General features: G+C 45.5%; 1 protein-coding gene across 4 annotated transcripts in view; it reads left to right on the top strand.

Moving 5' to 3' along the window:
* LOC141265130 (ATP-dependent translocase ABCB1-like) overlaps nucleotides 1-17,646 on the top strand; it is a 1,603,396-nt gene that overhangs the window by 465,765 nt on the left and 1,119,985 nt on the right. For all 4 annotated transcript variants that reach the window (XM_073677832.1, XM_073677833.1, XM_073677831.1 and 1 more), the window contains exon 8: nucleotides 11,953-12,124. In XM_073677832.1, the coding sequence (XP_073533933.1) occupies nucleotides 11,953-12,124 (172 nt within the window). The remainder of the gene's footprint in view (nucleotides 1-11,952; nucleotides 12,125-17,646) is intronic.

Below are 17,646 nucleotides of genomic sequence, written 5' to 3'. Positions count from 1 at the left end.
TTATTGTGAGTCCGTAAAAGTGGCATAATACTCTGACAACATTGTTCACAGCAGTGATCTGGGAGTCTGAGATTCTTCCAGGGGTCTTCCCAATGTTGTTCCCATATAATTTGAGCACTGTTTCCATCGATTTGGATAATTTTTAGACCCCCTCCAGACCTCAGGGGGTCCGCCGGAAAAATGCTTCAGTTTCCCTTTGACTTACATTGTGCTTGTTGCTCGGGTTGAGCACAAGTTCATTACAAATTACACGACCCGAGCAATGAGCACCCGAGCATCTTAGTGCTCACTCATCACTAGTTGTCACTTATAAGGTTAATAACCACATAAAGGATATATAGATCCATAAATAAATCACAAGGAGTAATCCAAATTGATAAAGTCTATATGCAATACCTCCTTACAAAATTACAAGCAAAAGAGAAAAGAAACGATCATAAAGCCTATAGTTTCATATATAAAGTATCAAAATTTATTAGAAGTCATACAAAGGACAGACATAGGGGGGAGTGTAGAAATAGCTACTGTGAACCAAATAGATCCAGCTACACGCAATACAGCATAATAATCATTTTATATAGAGTAATCACAGATTTGTGCAGGAACATATATTATATTCCAGTATTAAGTGCCAGAGTCACAATATCATCAGGTGCCCCTAAATAATAAGTCCCACTGCCAGATAGTAATATAATAATATACATACCAATGAGACACACAGTATCCGGTAAGGGCAGAAGGACCGGGCAACAGAGAGGAAGGCAACAGGCTATACGCGAGAAGCAGCAGCCCCGACGTGCGTTTCGGTTAACCCTTCGTCATGCAGTAAATATACTGTTGATACTGATATGTATTAGGTCACTCTATATAATGGACCATAAGGGATAGAATTTGATATAGACCCTCCTGTATTTAATTGAATGCATTAATTTATGTTATGCAATAAATATACTGCTGATACTGATATATATTGAATTGAATTGTACAAAGTACTACCTCTGCCAATTAAGACAACTGGTGGACCGCATCACCCCTGTGGTTTTATGGGAATTTTTTTAGGGGTTGTTTTTGAACTTTATCTCTGTTTTGCTGTGTTGAATAAACTGTAATAAAATATTGCTATGAAATAAGGGACGACTAATTTGTCTAAATTGTTTATTAGACTGTAAGGAGGTATTGCATATAGACTTTGTCACTTATAAGGTGCCTAGATATAAAAGTTCATTTTTGACACTTACTATATCTCATCAGTAGTGTTGAGCCACCCCCATAGTGTTCGAGTTCGGTTCGGTTCGTCGAACACCCGTGTGTTCGCCGAACTGTTCGTCGAACTGTTCGTCGAACACCTTCGAACACCGTTAAAACCAATGGCAGGCAAACAAAAACACATAGAAACACATAGAAAACACCTTCAAAGGTGTCCAAAAGCTGACAAACTGCTCAGAAGACACAACTAACACATGGAAAAGTGACAAGTACATATAGTCATGCGAAAAGAAAAGAGGTGGAGGAGTAAAAGGAGGGGGAGACACAGATATAGGCATGTCATGCCCTTCTAAAATCCAAAAAGTGAGAAGCCGAGACGGCCAGTCCGCTCCTGCCCGTGCCACCTCCGTGTCGCCGGGTTTGTGCCAGAGCCGCGGTGAACCCTGACGGCCAGCCCCCCTCTCCCAATACTGGTGCCTGTCCGCTGGTGGGTCGAGAGAGCCCCCCTGTGGTGGAGGCAGCTCTAAGCTTTTTAATTTAAATTGTCCCTCTAATTTGAATGAATACACTTTAAATCCATTTACAAGGATCTATTGGAGGGCAAGTCTCATGCCAGCAGCCGCGTAATTCCAGCTCCAGTAGCGTCCACTAAAGCTGCTGCAGTTAAAAAGCTTTTATAAGGATCGGGCTCGGCTGTCCACCGCAAGGCATTCTAGTGCCAGTCCCAGCCCCTATGCCTTGGGGTGCCTCCTGATGCTCTTCACTAAGTATCCCGTGGTCCCGAAGCATTTCCTTTGAAAAAATTAAGTGTCCAAACTACAGGTGGTGTAGCTTGCTTAACAGCCGGGATAATCCGCTGACTAGCAGACACTGCTACTAGGCACAAAGTATTTCCTGGGCTAGATACAGTTAAAAATTTGTAAGTAGATACTCTCGTTGGATGCTGAGAAAGCATTCCATAGAGTCTCCTGGCACGCCATATATGATTCTCTTAAAAAGCTTGGGGTAGGGGTCTAGGGGACCCTTTTATAGCCAAAATCACGGCCCTGTATCACAATACGTCACCTAGGCTGAAGATAAATGGAACTGTAGCACCGAGGGCTCGGTTGCTACAGACGTATTGCACCTCACCCAGAGGTGTGATATCTCACTCTCAGATAAGGATGGAGTGTGGATCAGGACCCGACACCTGCATGCATTACACCACATTGCCGTGGGGCAGGGCGACCAATATGCCCCTGAGATGGGCACGACAGTCCCTGTCCCTGGCTGGAGTGGGGGGAGGGAACACTGAGGAAGGGGAACCCTGCAGTGCAGGAGCAGGGAGGAAGCAGTTCCTGGGTGCATTGAGAAGGGAGTATAAAAGGTGGGCACCATCTTAGTTCAGTGCAGAGAAGTCTGAGCAGAAGTGGCAGGGAGCAGGTGCTCTGCATGAGCTCTGCTCCGGAGGTGGGCCTAGTAACAGAGGCCCAGGCCTGCAAGAGGGAGAAGGAAGGAAGAGGAGCGGAGAAGGCTCCAGGAACGAGGAATGAAGGGATCCCAGGGGTGCGGACGGGCGAGTCGCCACCGCACGCCCGAATCCACCTGCGTGGAGGGGTCAGGCCAAAGGGGGAGACCGGTCCCCGAACTAGTGGAGGCAGGAAACGACCCTCAGCTAGAAACCGGAGGCTCTGACATTTTATGTGGCGCAGCCCCTTGCTCCACCCGCTAGGAAGGCACCACATAGGGTCAGGGAAACTGGCGCCAAGTTTACCAAGAGGAGGCCCGAGGCAGCCGGACAGAAGTGTTGGTAAGAAAGGCCAGACAAAGGACACACAAAGGGGGTCCTGTGAAGCGCTCCAAAGTTATCTGGGAGTTGTCTGAGCCCCTCACCTGGTGAGCACAGTACGACGTGGGCAGCCGTTACCTGCAGACATGGTCTGGATAATAAGAACTGTGAGTAAAGGCCCTGAACTGCATCACTGACTCCGTGTCGTTACTGCTGCTGCCCTGCACCATCACCCCCATCCTCCGCAAACACTGCCCTGAGGCTATACTCCTCCCGTGGGGAGTTATGCTACGCTCTGCTGCACCCACAACACCAGCCTTAGCGGTCTGCCCTGTAGCGGCGGTTCACTCTGACCGCAATCCACGGGTGGCGTAGTCGGACATTTAAACATCAAAACCACATAAATAGTTCCGCCACTGGTTTGACCGCCCTGAGCCACGGAACCGGATCGCCGCCACGAAGACTACAACCACCAACATCCACCAAAAAGGGTCCGGCTCCGGGTGTCCCAAGGCCCAGGGGGTGCGTCAGAACATTTTCATCACCTTTCACAATCACCAATGGGACAAGGCAGGGATGTCCTCTGTCCCCTCTCTTATACATCCTAGTGACGGAGCACCTGCTCTCATCAATTCGCCATAACCCCAATATTAGGTGGATTGAGGTGGGAGGCACCGAGTACAAGTGCTCTCTATTTGCTGATGATGTCCTAGTATATATCACTCAATCACATATATCCATCCCTGCTGTTATGGCTGAAATAGATCACTTTGTTACATGGTAAAATTTTAAAATCAATGCAGCGAAGTCTGAGGCCCTCGATGTCTCCCTCCCTAAATCCATATAGGATTCCATCCAGTCCAACTTTCCCTTTGCCTGGCCCTCACAGGGTATCAAATACTTAGGAATTCCTATTCATAGAGACCTCTCCCATCTATGTTATCTTAATTTTGGGCCCTTTATTGAACAATTCCATACAGACCACGGTTGGCAAGTTGGAACTGTGAGATTCACTACGTGCACCACTGGTATTTTGTGGAAAAGCACATGTAAGATTCTGCAACAGTCTCTGCTGATACTCCTGCATGCGTGCATCCCTTTCTATGGCAGGAATAATTTCTGCAAATTTACTTTTGTACCGGGGATCTAACAGTGTGGCAACCCAGTAGTCAGGATTATTTCTAATTCTCACAATTCGAGGGTCATGTTGCAGGTAGTGCAAGAAGGCACTCATGTGTGTTGCGCATCCAGGAGCACCAAGTCCCTGTTGTGTTGGTGGCGAGGTAACAATCATGCTTCCTTCCTCTGTCCTCTCCCCCCAACCTCGCACAACAGAAATGTGATCAAGGTCTCCCTCATCTGATGAGTCTTCCATCAGTTCGTCCTCCACTTCTTCCTGGGCTCCTGCACCTTCCTCACTAGTTTGGCTGCTACCATGCGCCCTGGTAAAATCATCTCCCCCACCCTCACATGCCTGCCGCCCTGGTGCTGCCGACCGTCTGGACCTTGCAGATGTTAGCCCTTCCGCATACAACTCCTCCTCCTCTACTTCCTCCACCTCCTCTTGTGCCACCACCTGACTCCGAATTCTGTTTAACATGTGCTCCAGCATGTAAATCACCGGAATAGTCATGCTGATAATGGCATCGTCAGCACTAAACATCTTCGTCGCCATTTCAAAACTGTGCAGAAGGGTGCATAGGTCCCTGATCTGAGACCACTCCTCCAGCGTGATTTGCCCCACCTCTGAATCTCGTTGGCCCAGGCTATACGTCAGAACGTATTGCACCAGGGCTTGTCGGTGCTGCCACAGTCGCTGCAACATGTGCAGAGTTGAATTCCACCGGGTAGGCACATCGCATTTTAGCCGGTGAAGTGGCAGGCCCAACGACTTCTGTAGAGATGTAAGTCGCTGAGCTGCGGGATGCGAACGGCGGAAGTGAGCACACAGCGACCGTGCCCTCTGCAGAAGGCCATCTAGTCTGGGATAGTGGGCTAAAAATTGCTGGACAACCAGGTTCAACACGTGAGCCATACAAGGCACGTGTGTGACATTGCCCCGGCGAAGGGCCGCACCCAGGTTTGCAGCATTGTCGCACACGGCCTTCCCTGGTTTCAGGTCCAGTGGAGACAACCATTCATGAAATTGGTTCTCCAGAGCTGACCACAACTCCTCAGCTGTGTGACTCACATTTCCCAGACATTTCAATGTAAAAACCGCCTGATGACGTTGAGCCCTACTGCCAGCATAGTAAGGAGGTGTGCAGGATCCCTTCTGCGCAGTTAGAAAGCTTGTGGCATGACCAGACAGGCTTTGGGTGCAGGTGGAAGACCGAGAGGAGGTTGAGGAGGCAGAAGCAGTGGAGGAAAAATGACATAAAGAGGATTGACGCACAACTCGTGGGGACGGCAAGACTTGGACAGCAGCCCCTTGTCCTGCTGTCACCATAGTTACCCAGTGCCCAGTCAGCGACATGTAACGCCCCTGTCCATGCCTACTCGTCCAAGTGTCTGTGGTGAAATGCACCCTGTCACACACAGAGTTTCTCAAAGAAGCGGTGATGTTGTGTGCGACATGCTGGTGGAGCGCAGGCACACCTTTCTTTGAGAAGTAGTGCCGACTGGGCATCTGGTACTGGGGCACTGCGACGGACATAAGGTCTCGAAAATCCTCTGTGTCCACCAGGCAGAAAGGCAGCATTTCTGTAGCCAAGAGCTTGCAGATGGTGAAATTCAACCTCTTAGCTTTCTCATGGCTAGGAGGAAATGGTCTTTTACTTGTCCACATCTGAGGGACCGAGGGCTGGCTATTGTGCTTAGACGGGGTTGATAAGGGTGTCCCCGGCAAACTGCCGGTCTGTGAGGAAGATGCAGGCGGACATGTTAGGTTGCCTTGATCCAAAGGTGGTGCTATCGATGTCGGACAGCGCTCAAGACCAGCTGGTGTTACCACCTCCAAAGAAAATGATGACCTGCCAATCACGCTGGCTGTTGCGGGTAAAGAGGTGGCAGGTCTGCGCCCCAAAACAGGTGTGACTGCTGTCCCCCCAGTCACAGAGGATGAAGAGGCCACGGATGCACAAGATATGGCAGACGGTGGTTGGCCCGGCCGGCTAGACCGCATTGTAGCACACTGAGCTTCCCACTGCAACTTATGCTTCATGTCCATGTGCCGGTTCATGCATGAAGTACTCAAACTATGTATTTTTTGCCTCTACTTAGCTTTTGCTGACAAATGTTACAGATAACACGAGTTGGGTCATCTTTATCGATCTGAAAAAATGCCCAGGCTATGCAAGGCTTAGCACCCATGCGACCTGAAGGGCCACCACGACTTGTGGTGAGAGGCAGAGTTGTGTTTGAGGATGCAGTTGTTGACGTGCTTCCAGTACTACGTCTCTGTCCAGGAAGGCCCAACCTGACCTCGTCGTCACTAGCATCTTCCTCCACCTCCTCTGCTGACCTCATCTCTTGGCTGACTGTGGGTTGACAGTAAGTGGGATCTCCGACCTCATCATCATCACCCTGTGCGTTATCACACCCGTCGTCCTCAGAGCCAACCTGTTCCTGCCCTGACAAAAAACTAAAGTTGTCGCTCCAATCAGGTATTTGAGTCTTATCATCGTCTTCCTCATTGTCTCCACCAACAGGAGTTACAGTTTGGGAATGAGGGTCTACATTATGGTCAGAACCTTCTGCGTCTGGTCCTGGATCCGACTCATAAAGATTCTGGGCATCAGTGCAGATCATTTCCTCGTCTGGATTCACAGAAGCGCTGGAGTCGACCTCTGATTCCCAGGCTATAGTATGAGTAAACAGCTCTGCAGACTCAACCATCTGTTCTACCTCATACTCAGACGGGCAGCTGGAGATTTGGGAGCTGTGAGGAAGCAAGTGCGATTTGGGTGACACCTTTGAGGACTGGAGTATTTGTGATGTTGAAGTTGATGTGGAGGAGAGCCCACTTAAAGGAGCACTTGATATCCGTTGAAGCACCTGCTGTTTTTGTGCCTCATCTGGAATTTGTAGCGATTGGCGTGGCCGTAAGAAAGGGATCTTATCACATTGTCCGCTAAAAGAAGTAGACATTTTAGTTTGGCTGGAAGATGGTCTTTCTTCTGCACCTACCCCACGGACACAACCTTTTTTCCCCTTCCCAACACGCCTATTCCCCTTTCCACCAGCAGCAGGCCTTTTTCCACTCATTTTGGTGGTTAACTAATTCACAACTCTGGAGTTGTTTGCACAAAAAAACAATGGATGGTAACCGAGCAGAGCTGAGTGGCCAAACTGTGGTATTAGGCCAAAACTATTGGCTGGGTTAGATGCAGAAAAAAATTATTTTTAATTTGCAACCTGATGGAGGTCAGTATAGATGGACTAATAGACCAAGTCCCACACACCGCTAGAAGCCCAAATATTTTTTCAGAGCTAGATGCAGAAAATTTTTTTATTCAATTTGCAACCTGATGGAGGTCAGTATAGATGGACTAATAGACCAAGTCCCACACACTGCTAGAAGCCCAAATATTTTTTCAGAGCTAGATGCAGAAAAAAATTATTTTTAATTTGCAACCTGATGAAGGTCAGTATAGATGGACTAATAGAACAAGTCCCACACGCTGCTAGAAGCCCAAATATTTTTTCAGAGATAAATGAAGAAAAAAATTATTTTTAATTTGCAACCTGATGGAGGTCAGTATAGATGGACTAATAGACCAAGTCCCACACACTGCTAGAAGCCCAAATATTTTTTCAGAGCTAGATGCAGAAAAAAATTATTTTTAATTTGCAACCTGATGGAGGTCAGTATAGATGGACTAATAGACCAAGTCCCACACACCGCTAGAAGCCCAAATATTTTTTCAGAGCTAGATGCAGAAAAAAATTATATTCAATTTGCAACCTGCTGGAGGTCAGTATAGAAGGACTAATAGAACAAGTCCCACACACTGCTAGAAGCCCAAATATTTTTTCAGAGCTAAATGAAGAAAAAAATTATTTTTAATTTGCAACCTGATGGAGGTCAGTATAGATGGACTAATAGACCAAGTCCCACACACTGCTAGAAGCCCAAATATTTTTTCAGAGCTAGATGCAGAAAAAAATTATATTCAGTTTGCAACCTGATGGAGGTCAGTATAGATGGACTAATAGAATGATGCTATGCCCAAAAGATTTTACTTCACTAGGTGCAGTAAAAAAATTGGTATTCTATACACAGGTGGTATATCTTGCAACACAGATAGGCTACTCCACTGACTAACACACTCTGCAATAGGCCAAAAAGGATTAGCTTTGCTAGATTCAGCCAAATGCTGTGAAAAAAACTTGCACAGCACTGGCACAGACCTGCCTGGCAAAAACTGATAGGAACTCATGTAACCTAGTCCTGAAAAGGACTCCAATTACAATTAGTCTTTACTCCCACAATCTATCTATTTAAGAGCACAGACCTGCCTGATAAAAGTCGTAGGAAATGCTGTAACCTAGTCCTTAAAAGGACTGCAATCACAACTATTCCCTACTCCCAAGCTATCTGTATATTTGTGCGAAAATTGGCTTGAAATTAACAAGGTATAGCGCACACAGCAACAGCGGTGCCGTCTAACACGCAGCTGCAGCAGTGAGAAAATGGTGGCGACGGGGAAAATGGCTTGGTCTTATAGGGCAAGGACGTGTGACAGACATACACTGCCAATCACACATGCCCTTGCTTGTGTGAAAAAAAGCACTTCGCTCCGTGTGTGCGCTGCTGATAAACTGACAGATTGCACCTCCCCACTGCAAATGCGGGAAAGAGAAAAAAAAATGGAGATCTTCATTGTTCCTGCAGAGATCCATCCCCTGCCCCTCCCCCCGCCCCGCTGTACACTCAAACTGCGTATTAACATTAATTTTCATCATTACTGAGAAAAAATCCAGTTATGATTTTGGTGCACGAACAGTTATCGAACATAACCTCGAACAGCCGAATTTTTCTCAAATTGTTCGTGTTCGCCGACCGGCTCGAACACCGCCCAAAACAGCTCGAATTTGAGATTGGCGAACAGTTCGAGTAGAACAACGCTCATCTCTACTCATCAGTACTATTGTTCCTGTATCATCTACAGCCTGATGATGACTACTAAATTAAGTATATACTGGGAATTGTAGGTTCATGTGGAACAAATATATATAGGACTGACCTGACATTACAAGTTATCACTGTAGTAAGCTTGTTGCTGTGTTCATGTACTGATGTTGGTTCTGGTGATGTATTTATGTATAATGGTGGTTCTAATTATGTATTTCTGTACTTATGGTGGTTATGATGATGTATTTCTGTACTGGTGGGAGTTCTGTTGAGTTGATGTATTCCTGTACTGATGGTGGTTCCGGTGTTGTATTCTTGTAATGATGGTGGTTGTAGTACTGCATTCTAATGTTGATGATGAGTCAGGTGCTCTTTTCAGGCAATTATGGTGTGTTTGAATTCATGGGGATTTTAGTGATGTATGCCTGTGTGGTTATTGGTTATGATCCTATACACATGTAGCAATCCATAACTTGTAATAATGCATGGCCATGTTAAAAACGTATTGTGCCATCTGACTGGTTAAGGGTTACTACATTTGCATTTATGTTGGGCGCATTAAAGCCACTGTCCAGGTTCGTGATTGAAATTTGCAGTCACTCTATGACTGCAGACTTTTGATTTCTGACACTGTGCGCACTGCATTCTGTCAGGATTCTCTGGATACGATGGTGAGAGCAGTAAATCACGTAACTGCAAGTATGTTATAATGCACTTTTATTGAGGGAACCTGCGGACGTCTAGTCGGAATGTGGGCTTAATTATGGAGATCACATACTTGTGGTCACATGACTGTTCACACCCTACAGTCGAGAATCCTGACAATATACAGTCTGCAAACTGTTAGGATTCAGAAGTCTGCAGTCACATAGTGACTACAGACTTTTTTTTTTACAAGCCTCGACAAGCTCTTTAATTATCATATTCTGCACTGTAGCATGCCCAATCCTAACAGTATGTAATATGCTCACAGTCAGGATTCGGCTCTACTGCTCAGCTTCAGTGGTTATCCCGTGGTCACTCATATGTGATTTTCATACTTAAGGTCATGTGCTAACTAGCTTCTCACCTGCTTCTTTCAGTGAAGGATTGACTGTAGCTTTTCACTGAATATTAAGAGAATTAGGAAAAGAAGCTACTCGGTATGTGACTGTAAGTGTGCAGATTGAAAAAGAGGGGTCACATAAGCACTATTCAGACCACTTAAGCTGTGTACAGGAGGGAACGCCAAACTGAGCTCTTGCCCCGGGTGTCGTAAAAAACCTAGATCTGCTTCTGGTTTCACCATTAGCCTCCTGAATTTTCCTAAGTTGCATATCTTTCTCTTGCGAATAACAATGTACATCAAAGGAAGAAACAGGGTTAAATTTAAAACTAGCGTTGCCCACACCAGATGAAAAAAGAGGATATTCATTAAAATCAAGCAACACATTTTAGAGTTGGACAAGCTCCTTCTTCAGGCATACTGGTAATGCATCCAATTTGTATACTGGCAGATCACGTAAGTAATCAGTTACATGACTGGAGGTAATATCTGGTGATTGATTCTACAGTGAATCTAAAAATAAATGAATAAATATAAAAATGATACACATTTCAGAGTTGGACAAGCTCATTCTTCAAGCATACTGGCAATGCATCAAATTTGTATACTGTCAGTAATCAGTTACATGACTGGAGCCAATTGCAATACATACAAATTATTGAAAATTGACTATCAATAAGGAATTTACAAATAAAAATGAAGAAAATAAATATTACTTGCATTTTGTTACTACTTTTAATAATACACATATTCAAATCAAAGATTATAAAAAACATTGGCATATTGTTAAAAATGATACCATCTTAGTAGCATTGATTCCTGAGAAACTAAAGATTAATTTTTAAAAAAACAAAGATCTGAAAAATTGAATTTAAAAAATTTGGCAGCACCCAGCCTTTTAAGAGCTCTACAAATTAGTGATGAGCGAGCGTGCTCACTTAACCCTTTCACCGAGCATGCTTGGGTGCTTTCCGTGTATCTTCGGCGTGCTTGTATATTATGCTAGAGTCCCTGCGTCTGCATGATTTACAGCTATAACACAGCCTCAACACATGTGAGGATTCCCTAACAAACAGGGAACCTCTGCATGTGTTCAGGCTGTCTTATAGTTGTTAATCATGCAGACGCAGGGACTCGAACATAATATACGAGCACGCCGAAGATACCTGGCAAGCACCCGAGCATGCTTGGTGAAAGGGTTAAAGGAGCACGCTCACTCATCACTACTACCAATACATTCAACTACACTAAATGTTTTCCAAAGTTAAAGGATTTGTTTAGATGCAATGAAAGCAAATGTCTTTGTGGTGGTGTAATTACACATGGTAAAAAGTATTTTTCCTCTATGGTCACTAAAAATTGTTTTTCAGATCAAACTATTTTTAAATTGTACAAATTTGTAAGTAATTTATTTGAGTGTAATTGCCATTTACAGTACATTGGAAAAACAAGACAACTGATTAGAGGTCGCATGTTTCACCTTAGAAAAACTATCAAACATGGAGTCATATATTAAAGTGTTTCTCAACATTTTCCTTTTGAACAAAAAAGGATTATAGAGCACTACAGTTATCTACTTTGGAACATGTTCCCAAACATGTCCCTAATTGTTACCGCAGACACATTAATTGCAAATCTTCTTATACCTTTGGGTCTGAACTAGTGTAATAAAGCCACTTATTGATATTAAAGTATAGGATGATTGTTTATATTTATATATTTATCAAGTTATTTTTATACTCATGGTAGTATCAATTACCACATATTACCTCCAGCCATGTGACCTTTGCTATGATCAACCCAGTTTTACACTATGAAATACTCCTTCTAATTTGCTTACATATCCTTCTTTTGTAGAGACATTGCTACCATATATGATGGGTTGTCCAATAAATTGTGCATATTCGTGCAAATGATCTCCACTGCAATCTCTGGCATCATTATTGCATTTTACCATGGCTGGAAACTGACATTGGTCATCTTGGCCATTAGTCCACTGATTAGTCTATCAGGAGCGTTATGGACCAAGGTAGGTTGCTAAAATTCAAAAACTAAAGAGAAGGATGTATGCAAGAAAAAAGGGTTTACCTATAAGTAGTAAATATTTATTTATAAAGATATATCCCAAAGAAATACTGCTAAAACACTTAAAAAGGCTAAATGGCTTTTTGTGCCAACCAGATCAGCTTATAATGGACCTAAAATCTGTCCTACCTAGTCACAAGATACACAAGTTACCTATGACAAATGTATAAACAAGCCTATGTTGTAATATGATGGTTACAAGAATTGAATAAGTGCAGCAACCAGGAGTTAAGCAAATAGAAAGTCAAATAAAAACTAACATGATAAGTGATAGGGCAACAACCAGGAGGTAAGCAAATGGGCAAATATAAAATGTATTCAAATAAACTTGTTTGACATGCAGAAGTAGTGCTGTTGTGCTTCAGAAGCATCCAGCAACTAGAGGGGTTAACACAGTCACTGGAGACAGGGAGTGTTTTAGCAGAGTGCCAGGGGGATTGTGGGGAACTTGTTATTGTACTCTGGCTGAAGCCGAAGAGAAAGGTGGTGTGTTATCTGGATCTGAGAGAAGGCAAGGGAACAGGATTCAGATCAAGAGAGAAACTAAACACAGGTCAGATAAACTCTCTGAACTAACAATGCCGAGTATTATCGGGCAGGAAGATAAGCACTGAAAGGAATTGTGTCACAGTGATAATCTCCCTCATCAAACCCCCCCCCCTCCATCTCCATGCAGGATAAAGAATGCTATGTACTATTGTGTCCTTGTGAAGGAAAAGCCTGTGGTTGTGTATGCATAGAAGTGTGCTGCTAAGAGATCTAATCTATGCTGAATTGTGCTACTGAAGAGACTGTAATACTGTGCCTTGTGAAGAAACTACTGTATTGTTACTGGAGCCAGTTGCTCAAGAAACTCAGACTGTACTGTAATGAAGATTGTTGTTGTAATATCCCTGGATTGCACTGGCCATGCTTCAAATTAAATTCCACTGTTAAACTGTTGAAAAAGACTCTTGTCAGATGTGTCTCGTCAGCAATTGAATCTGTGTGCCTGAGAGAAGCTGCAGACTATGGTCTCCCTGTGTAACGGTTTCCCCAAGATTCCAAAGAATTCATGAAACCCGTCTCGCCCTATCTTAACCTAGCGGCATGTGTGTAATACTTGGTATACTGCTGACACAACCTGAAAGGTATCCTGACTATGACTCAACCAAAGAAAAGAAAAAAGAAAACAGGCAAAACAGCTGTGTAATGTATAATAAAAAGGGACAGGTGAGGAACCCACCAACCTGTTAAGCCCATAAGGGAGCTACAATACACTCTGTCCTATCCAGTAACAAAATGCACACGTTACCTGTACTAAACATATAAACAAGTCTATATTAGAATATGATGGTTATAAGAGTTGAATAAGTGATAATTAGTGTTGAGCATTCCGATGCTGTAATATCGGGTATCGGCCGATATTCGCGGTATCGGAATTCCGATACTTAATTCCGATACTTTTACAATATCGGATACCGGAATCGGAAGTTCCCATAATGCCTGCGCTCTGCAGTGTCTGTGAAGGATGACAAGTTGGATGGCAGCGCGATCCAGCCTGTCATCAGAATGCCATCCCAGCGGGGGAGAATTCTCCTGATTGTTTAAAAGCCGGCGGCTTTTAAACAATCACACAGCCCCATACTGCTTCCCCGCAGCCTCCCACCCCGATCCTCCACTCCCCTCGCCACCTCCAATCCCAATCGTAAATTAGGACCGGGCGGGGAGCGCAGCACCAAGGAGCGAAGGACCCGGGTGGGGAAGCCGGCAGTGAAAAGACTTCACCGCCGGCTTTCCCGTTCTGTGCTGAGCTTTCCCGCCGGTTATTTCAAATGAACAGCTGAGGTATCAGGTGATGCCGACCAGCTGTTCATTTGAAGTCGCCGCGGTGCCCTCAGAGGGTTCATGTGAGTTCATGCTTGACTGCATGAACTCACATGAACTTTCCCACGGCCGCACAGGTCAGCCTCACCTCCCAGACCCGTCATGATTAGTGTGTGTGCGGGGTGTGTGTGCGGGGTGTGTGTGCGATGTTTGTGCGGGTGTGTGCGGTGTCTGTGCGATGTGTGTGGGGTGTGTGTGCGGGGTGTCTGTGCGATGTTTGTGCGGGTGTGCGCGGTGTCTGTGCGTGCAGGCAGACATAGGCCGATGTGACACTACTACTTCCATCGGCCTATGTCTGTCCCCCGTCCACTCCTGCCAGCAGGATCAGCTCGATGGGAGCAGTAGTTCCCATCAGCCTGATCCTGCTATTTAAATTGCCCTACTGTGTCCCCAATAAATGTTAAATACATGTCATTGGTGGCCAGTGGTTACCTAAAAGAAATTAGTTCATACATTACCTGTCCCCGCCGATCGCCACCTAAAATAAAGTAAAAAATAAAAAACTACACCTATACTCACCTAGACACCTAATTCCCCGAAGCCATCGATCTCCTGTAATAAAATATAAAATAATAAACCACAACCTTATCCTTACCCCTCCGTAGTAGTCCACGAGTGTCCCACGAAGATCTCCAGTTCAGAGCAGCCACATAGAATGTGACCGCTCTGAACCGCTGCCGCCGCTAGAATGACGGGGCCGTAAGGGTTCACCGGAGTTCAGGCAGCGCTGCTCCGGTTAGCTCATTTACGGCCCTGCTGTATCGTGAGAAATTCCCACGGTACAGCATTGTCGTAAAGGAGGTCTCCGGAGCTGCGCTGCCTGAATGCACTCCGGTGACCTCAGTCAGTGGCTCCCGCTGCCGGGAGCGGACGTGTTCCCGGCAGCGTGAGCTTACAGCAGCCATGACAGCTGTCACAATCTCCAGATGTGACAGCTGTGCATGGGAGATCAGCGCAGGTACGTGGACAGGTAACTATTATTTTTAGTAAACTAAGAATTAAATAAAATTGTGTGTTTTATTTCAAATAAATTATTTTTTTCTGGGTGTAGTGTGTGTTTTTTCTTTTTAACACTTTGTAGGTTAGTAATGGGGGTGTCTTATAGATGCCCATCATTACTAACCTGGGCTTCATGGCAGCTGGCGCTGACATGAACCCCACCACTATTACTCCCTGCCACCGCACCAGGGCAGCGTGGAAGAGCGAGGCTAAGTGCCAGAATTGGCGCATCCTATGGATGCGCCATTTCTGGGGCGGCTGACGGCTGGTGTTTCTAGCCTGGGAGGGGGCCAATATTCATGGCACCCTTCCTGGGCTATTAATATCAGCCCCCAGCTGTCTGCCTAGCCTTTGCTAGCTATTAAAATAGGGGGGACCCCACGTCATTTTTTTTGGGGGGGTCCCCCATTTTAATAGCTAGCAAAGGCTAGGTATTCAGCTGGGGGCTGATATTAGTAGCCTGGGAAGCTCCGTGGGTTTTACCCCCTTCCCAGGCTTCAAACATCTGCCCCAGCCGTCTGCTTAACCTCCGCTAGAGACTAAAATTATGGGGGATCCCACGCCATTTTTTTTTAAAATAAATCCTTTATTTTAACACTAAATGACATTTGAGGAGTTAATAAAGATGCAGTCCCTAAATTATTATTTATTTTTTAATTAATTTTTCCCAAAACTTTTGACGTGGGCTTCGCCATATTTTTGTATGCCAGCCAGGTACAGCATCCAGCTTCTATGAACGCGCCATTTTCCGGGGCGGCTGCAGACTGCAATTTTCAGCGGGGGGGCAGAAAGCTTGGGCCTCCCTGCGCTGCAGATTCCATCCCCCAGCTGTCTAGTTGTACCTGGCTGGACACAAAAATAGGGAGAAGCTCCACGTTTTGTTTTTTTTAATTATTTCATGAAATTCATGGAATAATTAAGAAAAAAAGGGCTTCCCTATATTGTTGTGTCCAACCAGGTACAAATAGGCAGCTGGTGGTTGGGGGCAGCCCGTTCCTGCCTGCTGTACCTGGCTGGACACAAATATAGTGCAAAGCCCCACGTCAATTTTTTTTTAATTATTTCAGGAAATTCATGAAATAATTAAAAAAAAATTATGTGGGGCTTCGCCCTATATTTGTGTCCAGTCAGGTACAGCAGGCAGGAACGGGCTGCCCCCAACCACCAGCTGCCTATTTGTACCTAGCCGGACACAACAATATAGGGAAGCCCTTTTTTTCTTAATTATTCCATGAATTTCATGAAATAATTAAAAAAAAAAATGCGTGGGGCTTCGCCCTATTTTTGTGCCCAGCCAGATACAACTAGGCAGCTGGGGGCTGGAATCCGCAGCGCAGGGAGACCCAAGCTTTCTGGGCCACCCCCGCTGCAAATTGCAGTCCGCAGCCGCCCCAGAAAATGGCGCGTTCATAGAAGCGCCATCTTCTGGCGCTGTACCCAACTCATCCAGGGCCCTGGTGCGGTGGCTCACTGGGTAATAAAGGGGTTAAGGCCAGCTTGGCATTATCAGCTGGCCCTAAGCCCGAAATTCATGGGGTCACGCCAATATTAGACATGACCACCATGAATTTCTAGTAAAGTATTTAAAAAAACACAACACCCAGAATAAAGTCCTTTAATTGAAATAAACACACAATTCTTTATTGTTCTAAATTAAACCATACTTACCATCACGCCCATTCCAGCTGAAGCCAACGATCTCCTGCAATAAAAGTAAAATAATAAAGCAACCTCATCCTTACCTTTCCATGGCTCCCACGACAGCTTCAGCTCTGCTACATCGAGATGACAGGCTGGACCGCAGCAGAACGCTGCCATCCATCCTGTCATCCCGCAGACACTGAGAAGCGCAGGCATACTTCCACTCCTCAGTGTCTGGCTGTGACGGCATCCAGATGAGCCGAGGTCATGTCCAATGAACTCAGCTCACCTCATGTACGTCACTGACAGCGTGGGAAAATTCTCCTGCACTCAGCGCTTCAGCGTGAGAATTTTCCCACGCTGTCAGTGACGTGCATGAGGTGAGCTGAGTTCATTGGACATGACCTCACCTCATGTTTGTCACTGACAGCGTGGGAGAATTCTGACGCTGAAGCGCTGAGTGCAGGAGAATTTTAAGGACTTTATTCTGGGTGTTTGTGTTTTTCTTTAACTTTGACTATGGGGTTAGTAATGGGGGTGTCTTATAGACGCCTCTCCATTACTAACCTGGGCTTGATGTCATCTGGCATTATAAGCTGACATCAACCCCAGCCCTATTACCCCACTGCCACCGCTACAGGGCAGTGGGAAGAGCGAGGCTAAGTGCCAGAATTGGCGCATCCTATGGATGCGCCATTTCTGGGGCGGCTGACGGCTGGTGTTTCTAGCCTGGGAGGGGGCCAATATTCATGGCACCCTTCCTGGGCTATTAATATCAGCCCCCAGCTGTCTGCCTAGCCTGTGCTAGCTATTAAATTAGGGGGGACCCCACGTTATTTTTTTGGGGGGGTTCCCCCATTTTAATAGCTAGTAAAGGCTAGGTATTCAGCTGGGGGCTGATATTAGTAGCCTGGGAAGCTTCGTGGGTATTACCCCCTTCCAAGGCTTCAAACATTTGCC

This window comes from Phyllobates terribilis, unplaced genomic scaffold, assembly GCF_046119375.1.
Source record: "Phyllobates terribilis strain yellow unplaced genomic scaffold, ASM4611937v1 Scaffold_4__5_contigs__length_816908805, whole genome shotgun sequence".
Classification (NCBI taxonomy): Eukaryota; Metazoa; Chordata; class Amphibia; order Anura; family Dendrobatidae; genus Phyllobates; species Phyllobates terribilis.
The sequence above is the reverse complement of the archived record's forward strand: the minus strand, read 5'-3'. Positions and strand labels throughout refer to the sequence as shown.